The 26,167-nt window shown below is 27.5% G+C and overlaps 1 protein-coding gene across 1 annotated transcript; it reads right to left on the bottom strand.

The window, feature by feature from the left end:
* Window positions 1-114: 114 nt before the first annotated feature.
* Window positions 115-21,372, bottom strand: LOC107162787 (extracellular sulfatase SULF-1 homolog). The gene is made up of 15 exons (XM_089225135.1): window positions 21,110-21,372; window positions 10,857-11,247; window positions 5,555-5,797; window positions 5,248-5,399; window positions 5,012-5,181; window positions 3,789-3,939; window positions 3,546-3,721; window positions 3,228-3,454; window positions 3,031-3,166; window positions 2,823-2,957; window positions 2,334-2,756; window positions 2,119-2,259; window positions 1,858-2,042; window positions 502-801; window positions 115-415 (listed from the first exon to the last, which is right to left on the bottom strand). The coding sequence occupies exons 2-15, from the start codon at window positions 11,119-11,121 to the stop codon at window positions 342-344; spliced, it is 2,778 nt and encodes a 925-aa protein (XP_089081261.1). The 5' UTR covers window positions 11,122-11,247; window positions 21,110-21,372; the 3' UTR covers window positions 115-341.
* Between the last annotated feature and the right edge of the window lie 4,795 nt (window positions 21,373-26,167).

The raw sequence follows: 26,167 nt of genomic DNA, 5'->3' as shown, positions 1-26,167 counted from the left end.
ATAATATTTTCTAAATATTGCTTTGGTTATCGTTACGTCTTCTGTATAAGTAATAAGTTACATAACGCTAATGGTGAAAAATAACTTTGGAACATAATATAAATAAAATAAAAATATTTTAAACAATTTATTGGGCATTCAACAAATTACAAATATAATAATATATATATTTATATAAATATTAAAATAAATCACATAAATCACATCAAGCCATTTTTAAAAATCAATTCACAATTAAAATAAATAAACATAAGTACATATAAATTAATAATACTGTATTTTTACACTAATTTTCGGTATAAATTATTTACAACATAATATAATATAACGTATAGTATGTGCTATCGGTATCGCACTTCAATATCCAAATCTTTTGGTTGTTCCACAAGCAATTTTTTGCTCGTTATTGCTTCGTCTGTTAACACAGTTATAAAAAACAATTTTACACATAAATATAGCTGTATAATAGACATAATAATGATAATAATAAATAATAATTACTATTGGACGACAACGTATTAAAAGTGTCAAGTTTTTTTCTGCGTTTCACCGGGCTGATCGCACATTGAGCAGAACCTTTACAGCGCACCATTTCTGAAAGTGAATTTCGAAGCCATTCCTTTTCATTAGGTTCTAAGGTGTAAGCTCGATTCCGCTGTTGGAATGGATCGATCTTCATATTGTAAAACGTCACTAGCCCGGTGACAAATTCGCAGTATAGAAAATTGTGTGTGGCGTTAATCGTACGAAGACACGAATATGTGTTGTTATTCGCGTTCATACAGAAACAGAATGGCCCCTCTGTAGAAAGATAATAGAAAAAAAGTTGAAGTGCTGGTAGCGATTTTTTGTAAAATAATTTATTATTATTTATCATCTAGTCTAACGACTGCCGTATGAACCTTCCCGAATAAAGAATATACAATTCATCAAGATAATTATTATTTTGATTAATAATTATTTATTTTATAAGTATCATATTAGACTGACAAATATATAGGCACTTAGAAAGTTCCAAAAATGTTTTACTTAAAAAATGTTCTTTGAAAAGTTGATAGCAGGTTTACAATATTATATTTACTGCAAATAGATTTAATAGTACATCAGTTAGGTGTTTGTATTATATACACATCATATTACAGTTGTCATATATAGGTAATAAAAATGTTTAAAATCATTAAGTACTTATGACTTATGTGTGCTTACAATAATTATACAAAAAGTATAGTAGTTTTAAGGCAATAAACAATGAATTATGAACTGTACACGCACGATACATACAACACACTACAAAAATACAGAGACCTCATAAGTTTTTAAGTATATAATTTTTGACTATAAATGCAAACGTACTAAACCTGTTTGCTTTAACGTAATTATTATTGTGAAATCTAATATTAAAAAAATAAAATTTTTATTTATCAGCATCAACAGCTAATAGATTTTTTTTATTAAATTTACATAAAAACTAGATGAGACATTATTTTGTGTTTATTTATAACTATCACTAAACATGGTAGCTAATATACATTATCGTTAATAGCAAATAAATTTCTGTAAACAACTCCTTTACTAATTAGTCTAAAGAATCACCTGCTTATTACTTACCAACCATCATTAATTTATATCATAATATTTATCAGATATAAAATATATTTTTGATTTTAAGTAAGTATCTAATATTATTTTATGGCATTTTTATGATGGTAAGTTAATTAAAATATTAATAAAAAAAAAATGTATCGCTTAGATGATCTCATATGATTGTCATCATGATATACCAACAGTATTTCGAATAAATAGTAAAAACCTGTTTCTATCAAGTAAGTATCATATTATGCTAATTAAAAACATTACCTGTCCAAAATGGTGCGGTTCGCCAATGATCATTATCATGATTAAAACAGTTCATTTTTTCTAACATACACTCCTTGTTTAGCTTAGAGTTTTTCTTACGGAATTTTCGTCCTTTTTTCTTTTGTCTGTCTGCTTTCAGTAACTTTTTTACTTCTTTATTTAGTGCAGGATCATTATCACTAAACCTTTTAAACAAAAATCAAAATAAATTGTTATTAATAAAAATTCATACGAGGAAAGTAAATTATTAAATATGCTTACATGAAAGGCACACAATAACAGGTGTCTGCAGAAATATTTTTAGTTTGTGATTTATGCCCGTGATGTCTAAAAGTATGGGGTTCAACTCCATCTACAAGTAAGCTGCCAGGACTCATGCTATAATTGTTTACTGGTACCATCCTGTATAATATATAGTAATACATTTAAAATAGTCAAACAAAAAGTCTTAATAAAATAATTAATATTTTAAAGACCTAAGATTCCATTGTGTTTGAGAGTAATCTGTTGGTAAGTTATCAGAATCGTCTTCATTTAGGTCATCTTCTGTGTCGTCGTCTTCTTCATCTATGTCATCAATATTTGGTCGCTTTGTTTCAAGGTGTTTTTGTATTTCTCTAAGTTTCTCTAATTTTTTTTGCAAACTTGAAATTTGTTTTTGTACACGATTCTGACTGAATTTCCAAACTTTTGGATTGTTATATACAATATTTGTACACTTAACATCACCATTAGGAGTGACTGTACAGCTAGCTAGAGCAGAGTCATTAACCACTGCCATTGACCGTAAGTCATCAATTTGTTTGTTCAATACATTCTTAATCGAAGACATATTATTACTGAGAGGAGCCAAAATGTCTCTGCGAAAACGGTCTCTAAAATTAGCCACTTTTAGATTTCTGGAAAATGATAATTTTAATAATTATTTAAATAAAAATCTTTCATTATAGACAATAATTGTTTACTTAGAATTATATTTTTTGTTTTTATCCATTTCAAGCTTTGTGTATAAATTTCCATCAGCAGAAAAGCAAGTACATTTTTTAAGACCATTTAGAAGTCGATTACGGTTTTTTAAATTACACTTATGTTTTCTCCACCTACAAAACACACATAAACATTGTAAATAAACACATATAGGAATAGTTGTCTTATGAAACACAATTGACTTACCTGAATCCATCACGAATACAATGCCACTTTTGTCCAGGTTTGCATGGAGTCTGGTAATCTGATCTCTGACATAATACAAATAATTCACTAGCTTTGTTACCAGCAACTACTCTCAAATCATCTTCAATACTGAAATCTTTTTTTTTTTAAACAATATTAATTTTTAAACATTTTATTTTAGTTTAAATGAAATTTACCATTGGTAATTGATGATAAAATTTTCTTGTGTTTATTATGTTCTCTTCGGCCACTGCTTTCAATTAAAAACGTATCAGGCCAGTGTGCGACAAACTTTTTATTACCCTTTTTATGTTTATGGAATAGTTTGAATGCAGAACGACCATCCATATGAGCTGGTGGATTAACACCGGCAATGTCCAAAAATGTAGGCGCCAAGTCTATGTTAAGAAATATTTCGTTTACTCTAAAATAATTAAATTATTATAGGTAATTAATACATGAATATAGGATAAGTGAATACATAGATGATACATTTAATCTACTCATGTACTTACTTTGTTCCAGGCTCAATACCCGGGCCTCTTACTAACATTGGAACACGTACATCAAACTCAAATGGAAAAGATTTACCTTTAACTAAACCAAATTGACCTAAGTGATAACCATGGTCAGAAGTATAAATAATATATGTATTCTCTAATTCGCCTAATTGCTTCAGTTCTCCATAAATCTAGAAGGTAATAAAAATAAATTATAAGAACAAAGAAATTATAACATTTTTTTATATTTTCACTTACTCTAGATACAGCATCATCTACACTTTGCAATGTCTGTAACCGTTTAGTCATTAATAAATTTGTGAATTTTTTATGAATTGGCAACATTTGTCCTGTTGCTTGTAAAATCCACTGTTTATCTGGATTAGGAGCATAGTCATACGTAGGAGTGCTGCAAATAATAAAATGTATTTAAATAAATATAAATAAGATTAAAATCTTAAGTTAAGGATTATAAGGATTACAGTAAATTTAACTACATAGTAAAATTATTTAGTATGTTAAGTGCTTAATTTAATTCAAATAAGGATAAATATTTAAAAATTATATTCAAGTCTTTAAAAACACTGATTTACTTATGGACTAAATAGTGTTTGTTCAACAGGCGCAGATTCAGTAGGGGGCGGAGGGGGTGGCCGCTCCCCCCCCCCCCCCGTAAGCTGTGTTTTGTTTAGGGAAAATTCCCTGTAAAAAGCATCAAAACTAATTTTAACACGTTGAGTGCCGCGGTCGACGGGTAGTCGACAATATTGTCAATTTGTATAGGCATCTTTATGTCAATATGGCTATATAATTTACTCGGTTATCAGAGCAATTCTTCTAAATCAATTTATCAATTGATTACAAAGTTGTATTTAACATAACTGTTTCGTGTAAGATATATTTGAACACATATACCTATGCGCGCTTGCCCACATATTATATTTTAATTTGTATGTGAAATATTCGCCCCCCCCCCTCATAAATCTCGGGCTGGATCCACCCCTGTTGTTCAATATAAACTTTAAACTGAAAGTAAAAAACTAAAAACTATACATAATGTATTCTCAGTACCCAAACAAAATGAGTTAAACAAAAATATTATATTTATAAAATTTATGATTTATACAAAAAAAAATACCAAACATTATTGTAATATTGCCTGTTTCTAATGTTTTTTTCACAATATGAATTTTATTTTTAACATATTTAATGCTACTGCAGACTATAGAATATAAATATATAAAAACTTTCAATAGTTTGTTAACTATTACTATTGTAATTATTATTATTTATTTATTGGTAGAAAAAGACGGTTCAAAATATGCCTATCAAGACATAGGATTATAGAGACAGTTAAAATAACAGGTTTAATTTAATGTTTAGCACACATGAACCGGTTTCATTCACAAAATTGTGCAGATGAATAGTGAATAGTTACCGCCCACGACTTCGCATAAATCTCAGAATGAGTTTAGACTTACTGGTGTGAGGTCACGTTAAAAAACATATCCGAGTATTCAGGTGCAGAGTCTTCGGGCCCGTGAGGTGACGGGAAACTCATCACTAGCATAAATGGACGATGAGGGTGGTGCTGTTTTGCGTGTTGTAGAAAGTTTATTGAGTCGTTGGTGACCAAATTTGGATAGTAATCCTGTAAGTGAATTATAAATTAAACGATTAATCCCATTGAACAGTAAAAAGTATAAGCAATGCTTACTTTATGATAGTCATCGCCATGTTTAATTTTTTTGCCATTTAAGTTAACTGAATAATTGTAATATTTGGAATTCATAATAAGACCTCCCCATTGATGCCAGCCAGGAGGTACGTAGCTCCCATTATATTTGTTCAAATATTTTCCAAAATATCCTAAATATAGTACGAAATTTTAATTAATTTTCTATATCTCAAACTATTAGAATACATCGGAAAAATTACAGAATATTAAAAATCATAATTGTGTATTTGTGTTTGTGTTTGTTGGTTTCCTAAAAAAAAAACACACACACATAAGTTGAAAATACCTGTATGATATCCTGCTTCGTTGGTTAAATAAGTGGCAAATGTCCTTGACTCGTGAACACTCTGCCATACTGGACCACTGCAATTGTCATTGTTCGTAAAGACTTCGTGGTTATGTGTGTATAAACCGGTAAGCAATGAGCTTCTGGACGGGCAGCACATAGGGGTAGTGCTGTAGGCGTGTTGAAACTCAGCACCTTCGTCTCTCAGCAGTTTTTGTGTTTTCTCCATATAGTTCAAAGATCCTATATAAATTAAAAACTTTTTAAAAATAAAATACTTGAATCGTTAATGGATCACTTTTACACATTATTGATGTATACAGTATTATGCTGCGTTTTATGTTTGAACATCAAAATGGGAATGTACCTATTTATAGATATATTAAGTAAGTTATTGATATTATATCTATTTATATTTTACAGACACAATTTAACATACGACTCATACGAGCTAAGCTATTAAATATAGAAATTACAAGTGTAAGCAATATATAATATTCTTCATATAAAATGTAATGTTCGTGAAAGAGGTAAAATATATTATTATAGTAAATACAAAAGTAATTACAATTTTGATTGAGTTAGAGATCTGTTAAATTCAAATGATTATTATTATTATTGTATTGTAGCATTGAATTATTGTTTTACAGTTTTATTGCATATATCGATTGTTTAACTGTTGTAATAGAACCTACGTAAAACAATTTAAAAAGTATAAAATGAGGGATATTAATAAAAATAAAATTGTTTGCACTGAGGTGAGAAATTCTTAACAATAACTCTATTTACCCTGACAGCCGATTTGTATTCACCCATCATTGTGGATGATCTAAAACAGTAGGTAACCTATACTATGAGAGGGAAGAATGCACGATTTTTATAACGACGTTGTTGATTTTATGAAATGGAATTTAAAGTAAAATTGTCAAATGAATAGAATTAATTAATTATTTTAAATATATAAGTTAAGCTACAGTTTATAGACATCACAATAAATACAACTATATTGAAAATGTATTAAATATAAAAAATTAGCAGTTAATTGCACTACAATTTTTTAATCTAAAGCCGATTTTGCACGTTTAAACGCGTAAAAAGGTAGATAAAGGAATAATAATACAATGTTATGTGAAAACAGAAAAAATTAAATAAGTATAGGTATAGGTATCTATATTTTTTTTAGAATCCATAAGAGATAGTTGTAATGAAATTAGTTTTCTATTTATTAAACGAATGATCAAAATATAACATATGTATTCGTGTTATAATTTATAACATAAAAATTGTTGATTAGAGATAATTAAAGTACTAAAATACTACAATATTAATTATACATGGGAATATCAAGCCATTTTTTTTATCAATTATGCTTTGATTATTATATTTCTTTAAAGATATAATATGTTCACTTGTTTGTTCTAAACATAGTATAATACCTACATACCTAAGTTACTTGCTTATTTTGTTTTGATTATTATTATTATAAAATAAAACAGTACCCATATTTTGTTGTATCAAAAAGGCGACGATCAAACGATATTAAAATATACATAAATAATTATATTTATGAAACTATTTGGAAATTCATTATATTTTATTTATATATATATTATATATATACATCATAAAAAGTAACCATTGTACATTTGTACTAAAAAAAATAACTGCATTTACTCAAATACGTTTTTTAAGAATGTGTGGAATAGTCTGATTTGAAAAATAATTTATCAATTTACTTTTGTCTTTGCTTAGCTGTATTACCGTCGCTATTTTAATTGCGAAAGTCGTATCCATATCCAATTTTTAAATATTCATATTTATTAAGTTCTAATCATAAACGTGGTTACAGAAAAAATTAGCTACCGAAGTTAGACACAAAATACCATTCGCCGTAAAAAACGTTTGGATAATATCAGTTACCGTGGTTCTATTGAGTTAAATTTAAAATTCTTTTTAAAATAAAATGGTTTATTATTAGTATTAAAACAGATAAAAATCAAAACACAAACCTCTTCTCCTTTGATTTTTCTATATCCTGTTCGGTCTTTTTATTTTTATTTATTTAATAATGTCCTTCCTTTCTCATGTGTAAAATGTTTTTTTCTTAACCTATCTTTATATTCTTACGATCTACCTCTAACTCTTTTTAAATTAAAGTTATTTTCCATAGTAATAAATTTAGTTTAATAATACAATTTTTTCATTCATGTAAGTTACTATGATTGATGTGTAAATATTTAATTTAATAAAGGCCCTAAAAAAAATTCAGAACTAGTAGCTACAGTATAATATGCTCTGACGCTGTATGTGGCTTTACGAATTAAATTTTACATACTAAAAATATTTATTTTGAATGAAAATTTAATGATTTTTGTTTTACAATACAGTTATTAGATATTATTCCAACAATTATTCTTAATTTTAGTGGTCATTTTTTGAAGATTTAAAAATAAAATACATTTAATAAAGTATAAAGGATACCTCCTACATATAAAGTCATACTTAATATATTATTTATAATTGAAAGGTTGATTGAATGGTTGACCTCAATAAAATGGGATGAAAACATATTCCATATTATATAGCATATTTTATTATTGATTAATAAATTAGTAATAATATCGTCAGCATATTTTGTAGCGAAATGTATAGTAATATTTGTAAGAAATTATGAAGTGTAAATCGAAAATATGAATTAAATTATCAACGTTTTCGTAATCATATTTTAATATATAAATGAAAACAAATATAAATATTTAAGCGTTTACGCATTGAAAGTCCTGTACTCGTATTATTTATTTATCCGAGATTTTTTTTTTTAATCCATAGAAAATATTCAAAACATGTGACACGGGAGCTAATGATTATAAAAACACCCACTAATATAATAATATAAAAATACGAATATCATGAAATTTTTTACTAGAAATTTAATTATTTTCAAAAATACAAATGTCTTAAGTGGTTTTTACTTTATAGTTTGACTTTTTATAAATAAACAATCTATAATTACACTTAGGTACTTCATGATTTTCTGATAGAATCATGAGGCGTCTAAAAGGATTGGCACATTACCAAACATTTTTGTCAACATCGCTATTGATTGAATATATTTTATAAAGTTTTTAACATTATTTTGGTACTTACAAACAATTTAGTACATTACCAAGCTAAATACCTATGCTTGATTAGTAATTATATGCTAATAATATTATTTAAATCATGAATACCTAGCGAAAACGATTTTTATTTCATTTTAAAATGCAATTGTTATATGGTCGATTTCATATATCGCGTGTTTATAATAAGATATTGTTGGGTAACTAAAGTAATAAATTGTCTTAAATTCTATGAGTGTAAAGGCCAAGTGAAACATTTTATGAAAATACATAATATTTTAATTAATTATTGATACTAAATTATTTTACATTTCATTTAACTGTAGTTAGTTTATAAATTAATTCTACAGTCTACTATATTTATATTTTAAAGTAGAGAAATCTAAGGAACTCAAATATAAATCATAGAACAATTAATTATTACTATTTAGGTATCAATGTAAAACAAATGCATTTGAAATATATCAGCAATTTAATAGCTATATGTAAAAAAATCATTTAATTACTCGCCATTCGTATGTTAATGAATTAAATTTTTTTTATATTTTCCCCTTGGGTAAATCCAAAATATTGCATTACTCCTATACAAAAAAACTAAAATCAATACATAGTGTATAATAAATTATACTAAAACATTGACATTTGAATAATTTTAACCTAAAAAACAAAAAATAATTTTTGAATTTTGATACCGATGTTTCAGAACTATAGACAACAAAAGATTTTGATTGAAGAAAAATAATTAAAAATCTTGAATTAGAAACTTCGGTGTTAATAAATAAATTAATAATATCACTTTTTGTATTTAAAATCAGAAAAATTTACATTCGCTCAATTGCGTTTAATAAAGAAATTATTAAAATAATTTAGGTAAAATCCCAAAACCACAAATAAAAGCAAAATAAAATATTTATTATGCCTCCAATACCGAATCTATGCAAGCACGTTATATTTAAAAAATTTAAATGTATTTTAAATCAAATAATAAATGCCTCACCAATGTGACGTGAACGTATGATACACTTCACTCACGCCAAATGGTTAAGTTCAAAACCAACAAAAATTTTAATTTTAATAATTTTTAAAAACTACCCTTGATTAATTTGTTTCAATGTGTTATTCAATAAGTTATGTTAAATAATACTTGTCAGTAATATTTATTTTGTTTTAGTAATTTAATTTAAAAAAAGTCTATTTTCTTTATTTATTAAACCAGGTTTGAAGTGCATGTTTTAAATTTTTAATCATTTATTGAATTTGTTAAAATATTAGATTATTTAATTTTAAAATTTAGTATATATTTTTTCATAGTTAAATAGTTAAATTCCATAATTTATCATTCAAAAAAGCTATAATAAAAATAAAGAGTATTTTTTATCTATTTTTGATAAATAGTCAGAAAAATTATATACCACCTAACCCAACAAAAATATAAAACTATAGTATAATATATTTGTTAATTTGTTTTCTTTTATTTTAGAATAAATATGACGAAAACAGTTATAGTAACAAATAATAATTTATATAGTCAGTTTATTTTAAAAATTATGTCACATACCTCGATACCTATAAAAAAAATATCTACGAAATGTATGTGTGCTTATGTTAATTAGTTGTACAATTTTCTAAGACTAAAATTAGTCAAATTAATCAGTAAAGCATGTTTAATAATTACGTTTTTTTCTCAGTATCTATTATAATTTATAGCTTTGAGTTTGACTACGAGTTTTCACATGAAGTTAAAATATTAATAAAATCATTTCTTTTTTTTCTATTTATTTATCTTTTGCTTTTATAATCATTGAAGAAACAATAAATATACCCATATTGGGCATATTTCTATGTATTATGTTACATCATATAGTATAAGGATTTGAATAAAAACATTGCGAACATTTTTTAAGACTTCAATAGAGAAAACGTATACGTTTAATTGAATAACTTTGAACGGTATAAAAAAAAATTTTTTTTTAATATTTTACACAGACATTAATTAATATTATATAATAATTAATGATTATTACATAAAATGGATAATTCTGATTCGTTATATTAAAATACCAGTTGGCGTGCGGTCGAGAGTACTTAGGTAAGGTAATTATAAATTATACTATATTCGGTGATCTATGATATATATGAATAGGTTCACCGAATAACATTATAAATAAGGAAGTATAACTCACCTAGTTCCGCGTCTTGATCGTCGGTCAGAACCAGCACGATGTTGGGCCTTCTCCGTTCGCTGTTCCCGGCGTCTTCGGTGTGCTGGTGGTGTTGCTGGGTCTTGCGGAACTTGTGCACTCGCCGGCGCGGGAGCACCGCGTTGTCACGCTGCATGAACACGTCCTGGTCCAGAGCTTGCACCATACACCACGAGACAACTGTCAGCCACCACAGACACCGGCACCACGGCGACAGTCCGCGGCCGATGCTTCCGGTGGTGTCCATGTAACGATTTAACGATAATATAATTATCGAAAAGGTGTCTATCACGGGTGGCCCTTCTTCCGGACGGGCGCAGACGGTTGTTCAACAACAGCCGACAACGGACCGTTCGCGGGCCGGATACATCACCTGTGCACAGGGATAAGAGAAATCACGATTTATTATTATATATCGGAACAATGTGTATTATGGTACGATCGCGGTCCGATGACTTTGTCGTCACTTCGGTAGGGGATGGAATACGAGCGATGCGGTGTGATGCGACGGACGAAGTGATCGGGATACCGACTGCGACGCACTCACACTAGGTCAACTCAATTAGCGTTTGGCGCACGAAGCGAGAATGAACTTCGTCTCGTGTTCGCGCGAAGAACCAAGTCGCGGGTACTGCCGGCGGCGCAGTGTTACCGCTCGCAGCGGCACGAATTAACGCGCCATCCGCTGTTTACACATTCAGGTCAACGGCCTTCCGGTCTCAGCGACTCGTCTTCTTTTTCACTTCTTCGCTCATCTTCTCATCCCAACATGCCCCTATACGTTTTTCTACACGTACTTCCCGATTTCAGATCGGACATCGAGCGGAAATTGCAATCGCTAAATAAATAATACATGTTATCTAATTGATTTCCCCTATGCCATTTGGGGAAGGGGAGGTTTCATCTAATAATTACGCACTGATAGTTCCAAATCGGTATTCGTTTTGTCCGAGACAGTCACGTTCTCAATAAATCACGCAGATCACTGACTTCCTTGGTGTAATGGAAATTTCACGAGTTTATATACGTAAACATACGCGATAGCATGTCTATTATGCATTGGTTACATTATTACATTTATAGATTCTGAGCGGAGCGAGGTAGTATGATTATATTATATTCATATATTGATATATATCTATATTAAACAATTTATTCGGAACTGTCGAAGGTTCATTATCACCTCCATAAAAATTGAAAAATGAACATGTATAACATTTCATTTGATAATGTCTATTTTTGAGTAATCCGAGCAACCATCTGCGGAAAAAAAAATGTCGTGATCTCACATATCAATCCCAAGCTCGGTATTTTTTTATTTTTCAATTTTAATTGGCTTCTAAATTACGCAACTCCATATAGTAATGTTTTTATTCCCTGCCTTAAATATAATATACTTATTGTGCTGGTTATAAAAATTGTATATTTATTATTAATATATATATATATTTATACAGATAAACATTATTTAATTGTAAATTATAATGAAAGTACACAATAAAACCTATTTATTTTTATAAAAACGAGTGCTCTAAATCTTGTAGGTAACTTTCTTTCTCATTTTATCTATATCTCAATTCTCCTCGTAGTGTACCAATAGTTAGTCATGATCACTATTATAAGACAAATGCATGCGTTTTATACCACAAATTATTTACTAAATAGATAAATAAATAATTATAAGTTTGTAGAATATTTTAAGTTAACATGTCGATGTATACCCATAAATATTAAATATACAAGATATATATAAGTAGGTATACTGTATATAGTACCTACATATTTTAATACTACGCACTATATAAATATTTGCAAGGAATTATGTTGAAATATCCATACAACTATATTCTATCCAATGATTTCATTATTTCAATTGTCAAAGAAGGAGGATTATATCTTAGAAACTACATTAATTCAAAAAAATAATAATTTCCAAGGTATGAATAATACATAATATACTATATAATATGAAAGTATACATATAATTTCACATGTGTACCTATTATGATCATTTGAAAATTGTACATTACAATATGCGTTACATTCTTTGTATTATACCTTCTTAGTCATATTATATATAATATATATATTAGTTATAAATTATAATAATTGGCCCACATTTTATTGATATTTATTTTAATATTTTTTTTTTGGAAACTTTTATTCGATATTGAAATAGGCAAAACAATATAAATATAATAAAGTATAATAAATAAGAAAATTAATTATTAAAATCACAAATACAAAACAAAGAAATAACTGGTTTTTGTCGAGACTAAGAAAACTGTGAAAAATGAATAGGTACCTACACCTACTATTTATGTATAATGAATATTACATACAGTGGCCATGTAATGTAACACCGGCAAGCCACACATGAAGCACTGCAATAAATACGCTAATATAATCCAGTAAAATTATTATGAGCTATAAATTATTTATACAGTAGTATTCTAATTCTACAATTTACGACGTGAAAAATCGAAAAGATATAAATGATAATGTAATGTGTTTAAAAATCGGACACACAATATATTCAAAGTGAGAATAAAAATGATTTTTTTAAAGTGCATCATATTAAGAATGAAATACAATGTAGGAATGCAACTTTTTTAACTTGACTAACTTTACAGTTATTATTTACAATGGATTTAACAAAGATTAAAATATTATACCTAATATAATAAAATATAATATTGCGGTAGGGAACATAACTAAATTAAAAAAATTGTTTTATAGACAACAAATTTTAATACTTTATTGAATTAAACATTTTATGCCAATTATAGGGCTAATATAAATAATTATAAATATGATGCATACACATGCATTATTTATTCCTCAATTCTTCATAGTTTTGTTTGGTTGGTATAATTCTGATGATTCATCGTTCATAACAATAAAACGTATTGTGTTAAAAGTCAGCAAACTTGTTTTTGAAAAATAAAAAATAAAATAAACAATTGCTAACATAAAGAACTAATGATTACGTTAAATAAATAATACATATTATGTAGCGTGAATAACATTTTAAATAAGTAGTACAAAATCGAGTTGCAAGACATTCGAGCCAAAATTTATAAAACAGGTCCAAACTGCACCTTTGCCATACACACTTCAAACCAGACCAGTTAAGAATAAAGAATAGTTAATATTTTATCGGCAAACTACAAAAAAAATAAATATACACACATTCTATTATAATATATTGTCAATTATTAAAAATAGGACGAAATAAATATTTTAAATATCTTTTTATTCGATATTTCTTAAAATACAACTCCAATCTTTTTTGTAAATATGTAAACATGTAAATTGGCAAATTAATTTTTGAATCTTAAAACCTTAAAAGTAGATACTTATAGTAAGTTTTATCAAAACATTCATGATTATAAAGAAAGGAAATTCCCAAATATATGGCAATTATATATTTTTAAAAGTTTAAACGAAGACAATGAAAAAAAATTAAATTATAAGCATAATAAAAATCATGACATAAAAATAAACTGAATAGTAACCTATTAAAAAAAAAATTTATTGAAGTAAAATAAAAGATAAGTTTGGTAATTTATTAAAATAAGCTATTTGTTTATTTACAGATATTTAAAAGAGAAATTTATATATTATAATAAAAATTTACTAGAGTATTTTTGTATTTTTTATTGGTAACTGCTAACTACGCCTATTTTTGGTTAAAATAATCTAACTTCGAATTCGTAATAATCTTGGTTAACAGGTTAAGTATATGAATATTTTTGTATTATATATAAACATATTTTGTTAAACACGAGGTCTTAAAACTTTTTACAAATAATGTAGGTACCTACTTATATTTCCTTGTAGATAATGGAAAACTAGAGATAGTATATTAGTATATTGTATATATATATATAATATATCATCAAATCGACATGAATAAGTACCATTACAGATGATGTGTGACGGCTTAATCTTAATGTATACGACATCGAAGGTTAATATCTTAAATCATGCATCTATACAAATAATTCTTTGTTTCAGAAGATAGGAAACGGTAATTATTTGTCTTTCATACCATACGTGTGGTATAGATTTAGGCTTTATTTATGGCTATGATTTAGACGTATTATAATTTATAATATATTTCCAACCAATATAAAGATTTTAAAACTCGATTTGAATTAACTATACATTTTATTTGAGAATGATTTTTTAAAAGTATTTATTTCATCATATGAATTAACTTATTGAGTATATAATTTTTTCAATTATTTTTTGTAGATACAATTTTGACGGAAAACTTTCACTTAATTTCCCTAAAAATTAAACGTAAAAGTTATTACTATAATTTATTTATGGTAAATAAAATTTATTTTATTTTACCTAATTACTATTCTTAAATATTTCAAATCCGTATTTTCATTAAAATATTCTTATTTGTATAGATATAAGTAACGTGAAATATGATTATTAATCATTGATATGTTGGACATAGTCAAGAGTAACTATTAATAAAACTTGTTGACTTATAAGTTTAAGTTATATATAATTATTATATATTTTAAGTTATAACTTATAGGCAATGTTGAAACAATTTAACAACGAAAAAAAAATATCATTAAAAAAAATTCAATTTTATCTACAAGAAGGCACAAATGCACTGTAATAATCATACAACCGTTCGAAATGTATACTTTCATAAATAATTTTATTTAACCTTTAAGTTTTTTTCAGTATTGGTATCAATTCGGTTCTTTAAAAAAAATCTATATCAGTTTCGGTTCCAGTTCTTAAAACTATAGAATAAAAGTTTCCGGTTAATACCGGTATTTAGACTAAAAGTAAAAAAAAACAAAATAAGAAAGTACAAACTTTATGTCTGAAACAATAAAATTAAATCATAATTGTCGTAAATCATAACACCTATATGTGCTAAAGGAACTTACACAAGTTTACTATTTCTTTAAAAAGAATCAACATTTTTTTTTTAAACTTGTGTGGATACGCGTTGTAAAAATTGTGGTATTCTAATGTAGTAATGTCTCATATATTTATAAAATCAATGATATTAATTTTTATTTATCAAACGTGATTTTATTTAAACTTAGACTTTTGAAATCTACCTATGTTGTCATTATAATAGGCTTGAGTAATTATTATGTACCTAATGAACACCCGAGTTGCGATAAACATATCATTTTCTAAGATTGTAAAGGATATTGATACGAATGCGATCATTATTCATTAAAATTAATTTTATATAGTCTCTAGTTGCTTGATTACTTTAACTCTTTAGTAGTGGCCTCTCATCATAAGCTGTAAGTATCAGTTGTAATAGTATCAGCAATTGTATAATATATTGAGCTTTTTTTCTATAGGATTCATATTTTTCTAAATGGGTGAGTACCTATACTTAATTTAATACTCATCTCATGGTTTTATTTTAAATTATTAGGACAAAAAAGTATAAGATACTTTGAGATACTATTCAAAATTGATAAGAATATCAATTACGGGTGTATAATTTTGACGGTTTTAATAATCGTTTTATAAGTCATCAATATGACAACATCATCACTAGACACTATATCGTCCAAAACTATAAACAAATGCATGACGATGGAATAAAATGGGACCAATTGACGACCGAATAACAATTTATGTATTAAGATTTTGTTAGCTGCTCATAAATATATAAATATGAAAACTTTTTGTTTCAAAAATTTAATAGAAATAGAAAATTACAAATATATGTATACATTTACTAACAATTCCTATGAATCAATTTATAATTACTTATTAAGAAATTGGATACCTACCTAAATAAATAAAATCTCTAATTTATAAACCTAGGAACCAACAATTTTATACCAACAAATCTCGATAACGGTTCCGGTTTAGGTCCCTAAAAGAAAATAGAAAAAAAAGTTCCGGTAAGTTTCCGGTTCCAATAGATATAAGAATATTTTAATCTTTAATTTCAGTTCCATTCAAATCAAAATTCAAAAAATTAATTTACTAATATTAAGTGATATTTATTACATTGGCAATTCTTAAAAATGACTTTAGTTGTAATATATCAATTCTAGGTTTATTACCTATACTACAATTTTTTACAAATTATGAAACATTTATTGATAAATTAATATTAATTACTATAACATTTTAAAACCAGCATAGACTAAACCATCTTTTAAATATGTTATCGTGAACCTATTGTTCGTAATATACAATGTTAAATAACTTAAATCTAAAACTATTACCTAGTTCAAATTTCGATGTAGTCAAAATTATGATTTTGAAAAAAATATGATTAATAATTTAAAGAAAAACAGTAAGTACACTCCTATGAAATACTATAAAAATCTAAACATTTTAAATATGGCCAGCAATAGTGCAGTGTATAATTAAATTATTTATTACTTATTTACTTATATTTCTCATATTTAAAAATTCCAGAATTCAGACTTTGAATATATTTTGAAACGAAAAATGGAGGTTTCATTCTTGGAGAATCACACTGTATATATAGTGCAAACGTCTTTAATTATATGAATATAATAGACTAAAATATGAACTTGGTTCGCTATAGGTTAGTAGGACAATGCTGAGTTCCCAGAAATTTAAATTTAAACCATAATGGTAGGTACAAACTAACAACATATGTACATTTTTTTTTTAATATAACAAATTTCAAATCACAATTAATGTATTAACATTGAATGTTGAAATGAAACATAATTTTTTTGACGTTGGTAGAAACGGCTAGTGTGTAATAGGAATACGAATAACTTAATCAGTTATTACATTACCAGGTATATAATATTATATGGTATTTTACTAGATTACTGTATCCCCTAAAAGAAAATACTTAATTGAAAAAAAAAACGATAAAAAACAAATTGATCCGAGAAATTTTCTGATTGGCGATTAATATTTTTAAAGCGATTGAAGATTTGAGACTAAAAATAGACATTTAAATTTTAGATCTATCCACTTTTTAAATGGCATAATTTTATTCCTTTGAAGTATATATATGTATTATAACACGTTGACGCCTTGACGGACAGTGAGGATTATCAATAATTATGTACCTAAAGCAATTTATAACATCATAAATTATTCATAATTATAGAAAAATAAAATTAAGATCGGCTTTATTTTAATATTTTGTCAGTGCTCAATGCCCCTTTATGCTGTATGGGGACAGTATATACAGCTTACAATTTCATACGATACAATTTAATTAAACCATTGCTATAGCAGTAGTGTCACTTTTCGGTCAGTTTTTACAGTACAGCTTTAGCAGTATTATTAAAAAGTGTCCCCTGGCATTACCACACAAAAATACTACTATAGTTTTTCCATATTATACTAATTGTAGTTATTGGACTCACCCGTTTAACACCCGTTTAAATAAATGAATACTCGTAATTCATTTGGGCAGTCATATAGTATGCGGTCTACCGGCAAATGCGTTCTACCGGCCGCTGTAAGATGCGGTCTACCTGCGGTTTTTACATATTAGACTTAAGTTTATTTTTAATAGATACATTTTAATCTTTTTCTATCATTTAGATACACTTTATCATTATACACAGATAACAATACTTCAACATTTTGTAAAAGTATTGGCTCAATAGCTCAGTATGCCATTTTTAATTGCGGGACACCATATTTTATACACCCAATATATTGGCAAAAGTAATAATAATTAGTAGTGACGAATCTACCACAATTTTTTTAATTAGCAAAAATATTGTGGCAAATAATAAAAATGCCGAATGTATTAAGTGTGGAAGCGCTATGAATTTATACCTACGCAAGGTGAGAGGTAAGGAAAGGAGAGTTTTACGTTGTAAGAGAAAGGGATGTCAAAAAAAATAAATTTTTAATGATTAATTTTTTACTAGACATTACTACTACAATAATTATACTATAATATTATGATATTTTTAATTTATTTATTCGGTAGACCGCATACTATATTCGTAAATAGCCGGTAGACCGCATACTATATGACAGCCTTCATTTGTATAATCACTATATAACATTAAAATCAGCAGTTATAAATTTAATATTGTTATAAAAATAATCAAGCGAATTATGAATGAAGCATTATTGTAATTTTCAGAATAATTGTGGATCACGTATCATTTTACAACACAATGAGTTTTTGATAAAAAGGATGTGTCTTACTACCTCTACATGGTACCATAAAATCAAAAAAATCAGTATTGATTTTTGAAGGTTCAATATTTATCGTGTGTTAAGTATGTGTGGATAACAATCACGATTTCAAAAACCCTTCAGAATATTCATTGAATAACAGAAACCACGTAGTATACACAATACACATTTGTATAAGACTTACAAAATAGGGTACAATATTATAAAATGGTCAGTAGGCACCGAAATGTCTACAACCCAACGTCCTGCAATCCTCATACCTGCTCGTTGTGTAGCCACACAATAATAGCCCCATGTAATCTAGTCTATTTGTTTTCTCTCTCACATGGGGTCTTGTATTATAATCCTTGTTTTTTTTCTTTTTTCGGTACTCGTAGTATCATGCTGTGTTTGACATGCAATAAAAGAAAAATGGTCCCGAAAACCGAGAACAGATGTTTACCTAATGCTCCCGACTATCCACCGGAAGAGACGCATGAGAAAGAGAGAGAACATAAATTTTGCAGACTTCGTGACCAGTAAACAGACACGGGAATCAAAATAACTGTGGCCCGGGATATCTATGACCTATACGGTTGACACTTTGTCAAGGGCAGACAAATGAATTTAAGATATATAAAAAAATACGTATTTATTACAAATTGAGTGGGTACATATATTTTTTTTATACTTCTACTACATTCCTTTAATATAAAACACTAACACAAGTATCTCAATAAGTACAATCACATCATTGTCTGATAAGAGAAAATATAAAAAAACAACGTTGTACAATTACAGTTTTTTTTTCTAACGAAATTTTAGTTAAATTTTATACTTGAAAGATCAAATTAACTATGATAATGATTATTTTCAAATGATTGAAATATACTTAAATTTATAACTGGATACAAAATTATAAGTCCAGTAATACACCAAAATATGTAATCTCATATCAATACATTAAAAAATTTAAGTATTAAGTGAATATAAAATGTAAGCAAATCTTTTCCTTATTTTCTTATTTCAGTAAATTATAAATAACTTGATATTTACATCAAAATTATAATTATTTGTTATTTTAATTTTCACTATGAAGCTATTACAGTGGTGGACATTATAGTTAATATAATATTATAATTAAGTAGATTTCTTTGATTTAATTTTTAGTTAACTAAAGTTACCTTTTAATTATATTAGGTAATTGGTACGCAGTACGCACTGTTAAAAATGTGTAGGTACTAAATATTTAATCATTAGATATAATTTAAAGTTACTGATCAAAATTAAAATGCCTAATAATTTAATGAAATTAAAAAATATAGCTTAAAGTACTTAACATGTACAAGAACCCGTTTTTTATAACTTTGTATTCAATTAGTTATAATATAAAACCAAATATCGTAGGTATAATAGGTACCTACTATTATTTTGCAATTAATTTGTATAATAAATTATGCGAGATAAATATAAAAAATCTACATGTGCGTGCATTATTCAACACCTATAGTATTCAAATTATTATCTATATACCTATCAACAGAAAATATCCAAAATCAATCAATAGGCTACCTATTTGTTTTGAGATTTCTATAGATATTATATATTAATTTATGATCAGGCTAATGCTTTGCAAGTTACGATGCTATACCCACATATTGTTGTATAAAATAATTATATTCCTATACACAATATAAAATATTAAAATGTACCTACGCATTTATTATATTCTACCAGCCACCGGGTACTATTTTCTGTATCAGTTACATCAAAATTGTGCAATAATAAAAATTGATAGCAATATGAAGCGTAGTGCTCATACCTACTTTTTTTCGTAATTTCGTACGTATATACGAATAAGTATTGCCTGTAAATAAATAGCTACAGGATTTAACAATGGCATATATACCTAGCAATTATGCTAGATTAAAAAAATTGTTTTCGATGAAATCTGATAGTAGGTAACAAAAAATATTGTGTTCTTTATGTTTTATACGTAGGTATTTACGTTTTAAATAATTTAAAATTCAAATACTATTATATAGTTAGACATACAAGTGTATATATAATATATACTCATGACTCACCTAGTAAATCCGTTGCGAATAAAATTATAACATCATTGTAACACCATCATGCACCACAAGTCGCACACGGTAAAAACTACCGTCATTTTATCATTGTGCAGATTCGATATATAGTATTTCTTGGAACGCTGAAAGGCGATTAAAACGCTGTCTCAACATCCAACGTTGCGCGTAAATTTAAAATAACAAATTGTGTTTAAATTTTGCGTTATCATTTGTTGACTGAACGGACTGGGCGCGGCAAGCCAATGATAACAATTAAAGAGAAACGGCTGCTGACGACGTCGGCAGCGGCTGCGGCGGTGACGGCGTCACAGCAGCTGCACCAGACTGGTAAAAAAATAATATATATATACAATACGTTTTACCGGCTTACCGCTCGTCGTCGTCATCTCCACCCGCTATTGCAGCGTAATAGATGAGGAGGTGGATGATTTTTTTCATAATATATTTATTATTATTATTATTACTATAATCATCGTCAATACCGCTGATGTACAGGAATGTACGTGAATATTATCCTGAACGATTCTTTACACTACAGTATATTAGTATACAATACATTACGAGTAACAACACATTTAAAAATTTAAAATATAATATTACGTTATAATATATAGTATACATGTATACGGTATAATATTATCTATGAGTGTGTTTTGCGTTAAGATAATAATACGGTATACTTATTATATTTAAATATTTACCCGTCTTTTTGTGGTTCCTACGTATATATTTTTTTTTTTTGGAGTTACAAATTTCGACCTATACATAAATACGCATACGGTAGTTGAGTACACAATATTCCGTTTTATCCATCAAACATTATTTTACGTATGCATGAGTATAATAAACATGCCCATCATGTCATATACATGTATATGAGACGAAGGTTTCCAACGATTTCATTGTAAAATAAAGTACAATAGTTGCAGAATTAAGTGTAGTGTACATACCTACTCATTATTATAATATATGAAGGCAAGACGTAACGGACATTTGTATGTAATATATTATGGTCACGATGTGTAATACGTGCCGTGGAAAATAGGCACGGCAAAACCTAATTCAGAGTACAAATGAAAGTAAAAAATAAAAATAGTAATTTTTTTTTTTTTGAGCAACCTTACCTTTCCAGAATACAATTTATTGTTGTGTAGAAAACGATCCTTTTATTATTAAAACGGTAGACATTTAGGCGTCTTTATACACAGAACTACACCAAACAAATAAAATATATTATACACACAAATGACACGTTTAATATAGGTAATATATAATATATATATATATATTATATATATATGCTTAAACAACCGTTACAGTTTTAAAATTGATTTTTAAGAGAAAAAAATACTTATACAGAAATATATAGTATATTTATATTGGGTTCAGGTATATTATGAAATAGTCACTATATTTAATATATTTTTGTAATTATAAGCATTAGCGATTGTAATTAAGTACACGATTAGTCCTAGCTTTATTGCTAGCAAATAGTTATTAATTTATTATAGCAAAGTGACGTCATAATAATAATTTTAAGATCGAAATCTAATTAATATGTTGATTTAAATTTAAATTAGATTGAAAATATTTCAGTTTTTGTAAGGACTAATTTATTGAAATCAAGAACAACTGGTTACCGGTATTTTGCCCGAATCGAATTTCCCGAATGAATTTTTTCCCGAAAATCCAAAAACCCGAAACCTTTTTTTTCCGAATATAAATTATAATACATATAAAAATAAAAATAAAAATAAATTAATAAAATTAATAATGAATAATGATATAATAAATCAAGTACCTAGTGTAATAGTAAAATATTTTAAAATAATTAAATTATAAAACGTATAAAATATAAACATTAATTAATTTAAGTACTATTGTAATGATACATATAAATTGACCAATAATAAAAAACCTTTACAAAAAAAAAAAAATATATATAAAATAATTTCACAAAATAATATTATGCGCGATTGCCTTCAGAAATTCTAATTCATGATATAAATTAAAATCAGCAGTAATAGCCATAATCCGCATTTGAAAGTCTCACCATTTTCTTTTTGGCTGGGCTCTCACTTTTCGCCCTAGACTCAGCTCTGAAATCATAATCTCTACATCAGCTTGTTCTTTTTGGAATTCACCGAGAGCAGAGTAAAGGTCAGGGTGATGTTTTCCAACGATGTATCTAACTTGTAAATAGATGGTAGATCCACCATCAAAGAAAAAAACGATAGCCATCCGACCGCCGATAACTGCACATGGATTATTATAGAGCATAATGCCATAATATGTTATACGCGTATAACAGTATTATACTCATATTAATGTATTGTATTATTATAGTATTCGCTTATCGTGGTGTAAATGTTCAACTTGTAAAGATGAACGTGTTATAAATGGGTTATGGGTGGATAAATGGGTATGGGTATGCGCATTGCGCGTACGATCTTACATATAGTTTTTGGTCATAGATCGCTGTTTAGCTGTTATAATAATGGTCACGTCTAGTCTATATTACATAATAATACGAAACAACGTTATAATTTAAATTATAAAATATACAACATTTTTGCGTCAAGCGTAAAACTGATTTGTTTTTTTTTTTACCTACTGTACTGTATTCGTTCAATTCATATAATATAAATATAGGTATAAAAGTTAAGCTGATTAGTTATTCTAAACGTTTAAGTTTAGAATTTTGTCACCATGTGTGTCCAAGAAGAGAAAGTATAATATTTACCTATAAATACGAATATGTATGCTATATTACCTATGTAGTTGCATGCAAGCGATGCTGTTCTGTAGTATTTGAAAACTGTCATCGAATATGCGTTATTATTCATTCATCGGGGAATGTCTTTTATGTCTTCAAAATTCCAATTTGGGGTATTGTGTTGTGGCTGGCACGAAACGGCCGCCTGCAGACGCGTCTTTGCTACACATAATAATAATAATAATATATATACCGTGCCGCATGTGTGTGCATTATATAATACATATAGGTAGGTGTATATATATATACTTATATATGTATATATTATGCTCATACATATCGATCCCGACAGGATATGTTAAGACATTCTTCGTCATTGTGCTTAGGGGAATACGAATATAAATATGTACATATATATATATATATGTGTGTGTGTTCCAATAAGCGTTCACATGACCATTGTGATGAATCCGATCTGCGTGCGTGCATTCCATTTGAATAGAATCGGAACGAAAATACCTTTTTTCCCTTTTGTCGCCATCGGCGTCCGAAAGACTCGTACACGCCGCGGAAATCACGGCGGCGGCGGCAACGGTAGACTGAAGTGTAAGGGATATAATATAATATTTTATCCATAATACCAAATAAGTATATAACTTATGTGTATATATATACATATATATATATTGCACTTATAGGCTATAACAAAATACCAGCTATAGTATAACTCGTACAGTTTTGTTGTTGCAAAACCTCCATGATTTTGGACCACCGAATATCCGAAGGGTATAATATTATAATAGGCAACGTGCCGATGTCATTCAAAAATTTACACCTGTTGAGAGTTTGTAATGGTAGATTAGGTATATATTATGTATACAATAATAAAACATCAATTGTTGGAATTATTGCAATCGAAAGCCCCAGAAATCCATCTAGCATATTATATTATAGAAGCAATTCATTGTAATGTTCCGTCAAAATAATATATTAATATTTAAGTAGCGTCGTAGCCATATATTTAAAGCCCACAATTATACCTATCTATAATAGTACTCGTAATTTAATATGTTTTACTTTTATTACCTTATATTCGGTACCAAACTGAAAATATGTACCTACCAATAATAGGGATGTATAGGTGCTTTAATGTTTCTGCAGTTACACCGTTAGACGGGTATACAAAGTGAAATTGTTTAACACATAATTATGTTTAACAGAAGTAAAATATTAATAAGCCAAACACATGGTATAGCCTGGCTACTAATATATAATATACAATGTATAGGGTAAAATAGGTGTTGGATTTTTCAGAACCTACAACATCTCATAAAGTAGATAGGGATTTAAATCGATTTATTCTACATAATTTGAATTTTGAATATGATTTTAAATGTCAAAATACATACAACGTAATTTATAAATAGGTAAATATTCAGATATTCTAAATGAATCGCAGAACCAGACGAACCAGTAAAACTTTGAATTTTACAGTTTGCAAAAGACAGAGTATAACATCTAAAATATTTATTTTTTAAAGGTGAAATCGTGGGCACCGCTCTGCTGTAATTGTAGAGAATGTAATTTTAATAGATGTATTATATTTGAATTCAATGATAAATATTATAATTTATGCCGGGTAAGTTATTCCAAGTAATTTTGGCTCCAGATTTTAATCGATTGTACCCTGCTACCCCGCAGAAATTTTTCTAGGGGGGAATGTTAGGATTTGAGGATAAATATAATAAAATATTATAATTTTACTAGGTGTTTTAAAATAATATCCTTTTTTATTATACTCGTTTTCAATACGAGTATATTATATTTTATTATATTACAACTTATTTTATACTTTAAATTTGTTGTTTAGTATAAAGTAATTTATCTTAAAACATTTAATTAAAAAAAATATTTTGAAAAAGCCAGGGGGGCAAATGCTCCAGCTTGCCCCCCCTGCGGGCGCCTATGTACCCATATATTACCAATAATACTTGGTTCAATAAGGTTCGGCTGCCTATAAATCCTCTATTATACAATTTAATCGTTTACGTATAGGGCATTACTTATTACCCTCATATGCTTATAAATTAAATTTAAATGATTCCCCCTTTTTGCACTCTGTTTATGTTCATCCATATTTGCGATTTGTCCCATATTCTCTTTGATTGTCCCTCTCTTTCCATTAAGCGTCAGACTATAATTACTTCCCTCAATTTCTTGAATGTTCCTTTCAATCTCCAACTCTGAACAAGGCATTATTATTATTATTTCTTTTATTCAGGAGGCTGGCTTTATTATCTGAGTCTTTTTGTTTATATAATTTATTATATCTTTAG

Source organism: Diuraphis noxia, unplaced genomic scaffold (genome assembly GCF_037042655.1).
Source record: "Diuraphis noxia isolate RWA-SAM2 unplaced genomic scaffold, SU_Dnox_SAM2 contig0004, whole genome shotgun sequence".
NCBI lineage: Eukaryota > Metazoa > Arthropoda > Insecta > Hemiptera > Aphididae > Diuraphis > Diuraphis noxia.
This window is presented reverse-complemented; position numbering and strand designations above follow the sequence as displayed.

Coding starts and splice junctions, on each gene's coding strand:
- LOC107162787 (XM_089225135.1), bottom strand. CDS start 11,121: ATGGACACCACCGGAAGCATCGGCCGCGGACTGTCGCCGTGGTGCCGG. Junction 3,167..3,227: donor TTTATCATCAATTACCAATG/GTAAATTTCATT, acceptor AAAAAAAAAAAG/ATTTCAGTATTGAAGATGAT. Junction 2,958..3,030: donor TGTATTCGTGATGGATTCAG/GTAAGTCAATTG, acceptor TGTGTTTTGTAG/GTGGAGAAAACATAAGTGTA.